The sequence below is a fragment of the Psittacula echo genome (genome assembly GCF_963264785.1).
Source record: "Psittacula echo genome assembly, chromosome: 6".
Classification (NCBI taxonomy): Eukaryota; Metazoa; Chordata; class Aves; order Psittaciformes; family Psittacidae; genus Psittacula; species Psittacula echo.
In genome coordinates, this window is record NC_137743.1 from 49281549 (window position 1) to 49289237 (window position 7689).

Consider the following 7689-nt stretch of genomic DNA (forward strand, 5'->3'; position numbering starts at 1 on the left):
TGCCTGAAAGAGACCCCATGGAAATTATTAACATTACAGCAACCAACACATGAAGAGATTATATTTTGTTTCCAGTGTCATGTTATTTCTTGGCTTCTTTTTTGGTACTGAAAACATGAAGGAAGTTTGTTATATGTGATTTGATTTTTTTAATCTTAAAATAAATACACAGGTCTGGATCTTAGGTTATTCAATATTTTTCTCAAGAACTGTGGCTTGTTTTGATGTCTTAAAGTGACCTTTATAACCATTGCTCCCCAGTGTGTTGGGATTGGCCTAGCAGGAAAGTGTTGCATTTTAGCAATACAAAAACTTCCTCTCTCTCTCTGGTTTTGTTTTGGGTGTGGTGTTTTTTTTTTTTTTTTTTTTTGTTTTTTTTTTTTGTTTTGTTTTTTTTTTTTTTTTTTTGGTGTGGTTTTTTTTTTGTTTTTGTTTTGTTTTGTGGTTAAGTGGGACTGGACATGTAGTGTAATTCGTCCAAGCTTGGTAAAATCATCAAGCTCATTACTGTAAGAGCATCTTGTATCACTCCTTAAATATTCAAGCATCAGATATAGATTGTTGCTTGAGGATTTATCTCCTTTGAATAATACCATAGTTGTGGGATAAAACCTGCAGCAAACATCATTAAGTAAACTTGTGTGTATGGCATACTTGAAGTTCTTACCTGTCAAATGTTAATCTATTTGATTTAATTTTTTTGCTGGTATCTATGGTTACCTGAGTTAATGGGATATAGAGCACTTATGGATGAATTACTTCATCTCCTATTTTTAGACAGAAGAATTTAAATGAGCATATCCATCAGATATGCTACAAGCAGCTGTTGGTATTTCAAATGGTTACTTCAGTAATGCATTTAAAATCTGTAGAATAATTTTTTGGTTTTCTGAGTGTCAGAACTAGGCTTATCCCCATGGGATCCCATGTGTAAACTTAATTTCTGTAGGTGTATGTTTAACATCTTTAGCAGATGTTTGACATTTGGTGGAATTGTGTACAAATGAACATGGTTGAGCTGTCCCCACTGTATTTTGAGGAATGCCCAAGGCCACCTTTGTGGTCAGATACACTGTCCTGTGAGACAGGAGACGTTTGAACACAGCTGTGGCTATGGTTGTTAGCTTCCTTCAAAACCTGGGGCGCTCCCCATGCCAGGGGGCACCCTTGTGTGTCACGAGGGTGCTGTGTGGTCTTAGCATGTGTTAGGCAGCCTCATGTCCTGCCAAGCTCTAGTGCTGGCCAAATGTAGGGTGCTAGTTGACTCCTTGGCGCCGACACTCATCATCCCAACAGGATCTGGGATTATGCTGTTCTCCTGGGTATGCCAAAAATTCTTTTAAGGGCTGTGTTGTAATAGGCCATTGCTTGTTCAGTCAGGTTGAATTGTATATGCAAAGATATTCCCAGGGTTTCTGCATTTACTTTTGTAAATAAAGTAACATTCATTATTTTTAATTGTTCATCAGGTTGTGATGAGCAGCAATGTTGACCAGTTGTGTTCTGGAAAGTTTTTCAGTTGTGTTTTACCCGACTTTTACCAAAATGTTTTGGTATTTTACGTATGAATTATCTTTTTTTTCTTTTCCCCACTTAAGGAACTACATCCCCAAACAGAAGGGGAAACCTTAGTTGTAACAGTGTAATCTGTAAAGTGTAAAGCTGCTGTGTAATCTGAAAGTCTTTCTAACATAGCTGAAGAAATTTGATAGACCTGTGATATACTTCTCACATACATTTTTTAATTGTTTCTGTGTAGCTCTGCCTAGTAAGGCATAACAAAAATGTCTATTTTGAAATGACAAATAGGATTTTTTTTATATTATAGCAAAGTGGTTTTTTCATCCTGGAAATTGATTCTATCAGAACTGCATGGGTAACTGCTACAAATGCTTCTTTAAATGTGGGCTAAATAAGTTAATTTTTGCCTTTCCCATCACTATAGTACGAGCCCTGAATGTCCTGATTCACCAAGATGAACATAAAATAATACAATACTGCATAATCAGCAGCCCACAGAAGTACAGTAGGAGACCTAAACAGTGGCTGTAACAATGTGGTTGTCCAGCTGAAGAGTTTGGAGAAAAGGAGCTACTTGCCTTTATTTTAGGTTCACTAAACTACTGTGAAGAATGAGCAGTGTGAGATGAGCTGGTTAAGGCAGGGGGAAGGAAAACGTAAAATGTACATTCTAAACAAAACAGCAATAATTGTTCATTCCCTTATTTTTCATATTTTATGTCATTTTAATAGTTTTATGTTTAATAGTTTTATATTTTCATAAGTGATTCCTGACATTAGTTTTGGGGTTTTTGTTTGGGTTTTTATTTTTTTTTTTTCCAGTTGGTTGTTTTGGAAATAATATGGATTAGATAAAAAGACAAATTATACATCCCTTATAGTGTCATTGGCCATAAGGTGATACCAGTGTGGAGCTGAAGCAATAACTCATTAATCACAGTTTGTCGTTCCTAGGAAACCAGAATTCGAGCTGTGGATAAGGATTCCAAAAGAGGGACTAAAAACTTCTCTGTTATCAACCGTGTGTCTGGAGAGGCTGTGACGCAACTTTTTGCTACTGACAGTAGGGATGAATTTCATGAGTGGATGGAGGCTTTCTGGCAGCACTTTTATGACCTAAGTAAGTAAGCAGGCAGTGCTGGCAGTGCGCCCTCCAAGTGGGCTGTTATGTAACATCAAAGGGATCCTTGAACAATTTGAATTGGAACTGCCTCTTAAGCCTTTGTTTGCAAGAAAAGAGAAGGAAAAATGTTCTCTGGGATAATATTTGGTGGTGGTCTAAGGCATTGGAAGGCAATATTTGACTAACCAAATTCAATGTGTTTGGTGTGGGGTTTTGCAAGAAATCAGAGGCGGAATATGCCCATCAATCTCAACTGAACTTGGTGTCTTTTAGCAGTATTCTAGTTAATCTGTTTTACGGACTGCCACATTCTCTCCATCTCTTCCTCCACTGTAGCAGGAAGAGTTCACCTCTGCCTGGACATCCTACCAGTGTTGTGTTGGTTTTGTGAGACTCTGCAAGTATGAAACCTTTGGGTGTGGAAGCCTTAGTGGGAAGTGATAAAGATGCTGGATTCATTTCGGGCTTTGGCTAGGGTATAGATTCAGCCAGCCCTTGCAAGGAGGCACATCTATCGGGGAATTCTTTGCTCAGCAGTATGAATAGCTGAATTAAATCACTATTTTTGTAATAGGGATTACTTGATTCTGTTGGTAATTCTAAGGTTTTGGTACCCCTTGTCACACAGGAGTATGCTTACCCAGCCACACTCCAGTCCAGTCGTGCAAATACATACTTCTTGAACCTGGTAAAATCTGTACCTGAGGCTTTGTAATAGGTGATATGAATGAAATGAGAAATTGACACCCTGATTGTTTGGCTAACCCTCTGGAGCAACACTCTTCTTTCATGAGAGAAGAAACTCATTTATTGGTGTAAAACAGCGAAATGGTATTGAAGTAGTATACTGTGTTGCTGTTTTAACATCAAATATTTATTATAAGAACAATATTGATTAATTCCTCTCCATCTTTTTCTTCTGCTTTAGTAGTTTGACTCACAGGTTTATTGAGAGTAAAGAACAAGTGTCAGTTACTGTGCCAACATTGACAGGTTTAGTTGGTTCCCAGTAGTCATTTTTATCATTTCAAAAAAACAGAACCAGGTCAGTGAATGAAATATTAGTCTTTAGTCAGAGGCCACACCAATAAAATCAGTGAATTGAGCCTGTGAAAACTCGGTATTGTACTTGTATTTCTAGTCCTTTCTAGCTCTGATTTACAATGAGAAAAGGCTCCATCAATTAAAGAAACACACCAAGAAAAAACTAGGGCATCATCTTTAAATTAACTGTAGAGTAGGGTAAAAGAACTACTTCTTATTCATTATAGATAGAATACCCATGGATTTTTTGAGACATTTTCCTTAGGTTCAGAAAAAATGGGTCACTCGGCATTTAAATGCCTTTTTTCTTCTTTGCTTCTAAAATTCCCTTAAAATTAATGTGCTCTGAAAACTTGGAATGATTGGTATGAACAAAGTAATTTTACCATGTCTTGTTTTCCTTAAGGTCAAAATCTATTAATAGAAAAAGAGGTTTCCTTGTCTGCTAACAGATAAAAGGCAAGTTATCCTCTATTAAAGACATAATGTTCCTTTACTAGAACATTGTAACATAGTTGTATAACATCCGTCTTGCAGTATATTGGAGTTTGTCCCCAATAACTTCATGAAGCTTTTTTTAATTGGTGAGTTTATACTGTGTGCGGGGATTTGAAGGCAAATTATGATATTTAACCTGCATAGTATAACAATACTGCTAGAATGCTTAAATTGGAGATAGACCTGTGTGCTAAGAGAGTACAGAATTGAAAATAAAAATGCATGCTGAGCGTTTCTGCTAAACAAAAGTAAATGCGTATTGATTAGCATTGCATTGGAGACAGTTTCCTAACACAGCTGAATAACATCAACTTTTTTCAAGCTGAAGTGTTTAAGTTCCAGTCATTGTTCTTTTTTTCTCTCTCAGGCCAGTGGAAACATTGTTGTGAAGAACTTATGAAAATTGAGATTATGTCACCACGGAAACCACCTTTGTTCTTGACAAAAGAAGCAACCTTCGTCTACCATGATATGAGTAAGTGGGATTTGTGTTTTCAAGTTGCAGGGTAACAGAAACAACATTGTCTGTATTCAGATGGCTTCTGGCGTTGATGTCGAAACACTGAGTTTCTTAAGGACGGTTCAGACAATGAGAGAGCAACAAAATTGCATACCAAGGAGTACATAATAAATCTGAATTTGTAATAGCACAAATAATGAATACATTTTTATACCTTGACACAAAGAAATCTGTAATCTGAGTTATAACTAGGGAGTCCTGAGCATATTCAAAAAGGTGTCGTTAGAAGTAAACATTCGTCGTAAGAGTAATATGAAGCTCAAGAAATGTAAAGGTTAAATAGTCCAGTCTGCAAACTGATAATGTCTTTAACTAGTTGCATGAAATTAACCTGCTGTTCTTAAAGCTATTTAAAGGCTTACTAAGCAGAACTTATCAAATTTTTTGGTCTTTGGTAATGATGTTGGAAAATATGCTTGGAAAATCTAGCTAGCATGTATTTGAGACTTGTATTTTTACAGAGGAAAGTGGTATGCAGCAGGATTATTTTAATAGTTTCATTACAGAAGTAATATTTACAGACTAGAAAAAGTAGGTCACTTTGTTTTAATGGATCTGATACACTATTGGCTGAGAAATACTGTTTAACTATAAATGCTTGACTGCTTGCTGCTTAAGATTGGAACTGTGAAGATGCTCAAAATGCCGTGTGGGTCATTGAGTTACTGTGCATCAGAGCACTGAACAATCAAGAGAGTCCTATCTAAGCTAAGAATGCAGAGCAGAAAGGCAGTAAATCACCTATATGGAAGTTTTACAAAGGTAACATGGTAGCATAATTCTGCTGACACTCAAGAACATTAGTGAGGAGCAGCACGCATACTCTGTTTCACTCTTAATATACAAATTTTCCTGCTTATTTATAGTACTCAAAGTCCCCCTATACTTGGCATCAGTGAGGCTGTGCCTTGAATAATGGGTTTGGTTTTGGGCCCCTCACTACAAGAAAGATATTGAGGTGCTGGAGCAGGCTCAAAGAAGGGCAACAAAGCTGAAAGAGGGTCTGAAGCTCAAATCTTATGAGGAGTGACTACAGAAACTGAGGTTGTTTGGTCTGGAGGAAAGGAAGCAGAATAGAGACATTATTGCTCTCTACAACTACCTGGAAGGAGGTTGTGGCGAGATGAGGGTCAGTCTTTTCTCCCAAGTAAGAAGTGATAGGACAAGAGGAAATGGCCTTAAGTTGTGCCAGATGAGGTTTAGATTTGGTATGAGGAAAAATTTCTTCACTGAAAAGGCTGTCAAGCATTGGAACAGGCAGCCCAGTGAAGTGGTGAAGTCACCATCCCTGGAAATGTTCAAAACCCATGTAGATATGGGACTTAGCGATATGGTTTAGTGGTGGATTGGGCAGTGGCAGATGAACGGTTAGACTTGATTATTTTAAAGGTCTTTTCCCATCTAAATGATTCTATGCTTCTATAGGTAAAACCCTGTGTTTAAAAATGTGCTGAAAACTGTTAACATGTGGCCTGCAATAGAAAAGATACTGCTGCTGTTTGAGGCTAGTATTACTGCAGTATACCCAGAAAACTCAATATGATGGACAAGAAATGGGAAAAGACAATCTTAAAGCACATAAAGAAAAATGATATATGTGAAGATAGCCCATTTTCTGCAGGCTGGAAGTACAAAAACGTTTAGTCATAGACTTTTTCATAGGCCTTCTGTGAAATGAAAATTTCAAAGCACTATACAACAAAAGATGTTTAATATTTAATACATACAGGTTTTCTAATAGCACATCATCTTTTCTACTTTTACTTGGGAAGAAATATCAGTGCCCTACACTGTTACCTGAATGCCAGCTGTCATGAAAACAGTTCCCTCCTGTCGCCTCAGAGCAATCTTTGAAAACATATGTAATTTTTTCCGTTTCATCCATTAACACTCTTAATAGTAGTTAGGACTTCACAAGACACAGCTAATACAGTTTTGTATTCTGAATAGTAATAACAAAATAGGTAGCAGTAAAATCATTGGTAGCATTTTAATCTGAGTTAATTGCTGTCCCTTAAAATTATAGGCATTGATTCTCCAGTGAAACATGAGGGCTTAGCTGCTATCATACAAAGAAAAATTGAAGAGACTGATGGTGATTTCCTGCTTGGCCAGCAAAAAGAGTCTGCATCTTCCCTGTGGGCTTCACTCTTTGATGGATCTCATGAGATGGTGGTTCAGAAAAACATGCATCTGAGCCCAAAAAGAAATACTACAAGTCCTAATGATAGCAGAGGAAAGAAAAGAAGAGCTCCACCTCCACCCTCCGATAAGTCACCCTATAGTGCAAAAGCACAGGTGAACACAGAGCAAGTGGGCAAGGCAAACTGGGAGAAGCCTGACTGCACATCTGCTAATAGTTCTTCTTTTGATTCGAAGTTATCTGCAAAACTGCAGCAGTTGCAGACACCCACTGCTGCTCCTTGCAAAATTGGTCCTTGTAATAAAAGCACTTTAGCTGGCCATGGGAATCCCATTTCATTGGTTAACAAGACTGAGTCTGAAACCAAACCTGTACCAGCCCCTAGACAGAAATGCATCAGAGAAATGCTAGACCCTAGATCCTGGTTACAGCCATAGACATAATAATTAGTTTAGAGAAGTGTCTGGAATTTTAAGTTGCTCAGCCTTCTACATCTCTTGAATGAAAATAGATTTTAGCATAAAGCTCATAACTATTGAAGCTGAAGTGGATTTGGTTTTGGGTTTGTTTGGTTGGCTGTTTTTTTCCTTTTAGGTAGGGCATTACTCCTAGCTGCAGTCTCAGCTGTACTCAGTATCACTAACATCTAAATAGTTGCACTAATAACTGGGAGGGTTGTCTCTATCTGAAATAACAGTGCTACTTCTGAGGAGTGGTTCAGTGCCTTCCCCTTGAAAAAACTGCAACGTTCAGGGTAACTCAGTATCCCTGCAGCAGGGTTGTTACCATTACCTTCTACCAGACCATTAGCTTAGCCCATCTGCATCTTCTCAGGTTAGT

At 37.6% G+C, this 7689-nt stretch overlaps 1 protein-coding gene across 1 annotated transcript in view; it reads left to right on the top strand.

Annotated features, from left to right (window-relative positions):
* Positions 1 to 7286, top strand: part of RTKN2 (rhotekin 2) — a gene marked incomplete at both ends in the record, with an annotated part of 31263 nt that extends 23977 nt beyond the window's left edge. The window contains 3 exons of the mRNA XM_080622010.1: positions 2476 to 2641; positions 4554 to 4661; positions 6733 to 7286. Coding sequence (XP_080478136.1) covers positions 2476 to 2641; positions 4554 to 4661; positions 6733 to 7286 — 828 coding nt within the window. The remainder of the gene's footprint in view (positions 1 to 2475; positions 2642 to 4553; positions 4662 to 6732) is intronic.
* Between the last annotated feature and the right edge of the window lie 403 nt (positions 7287 to 7689).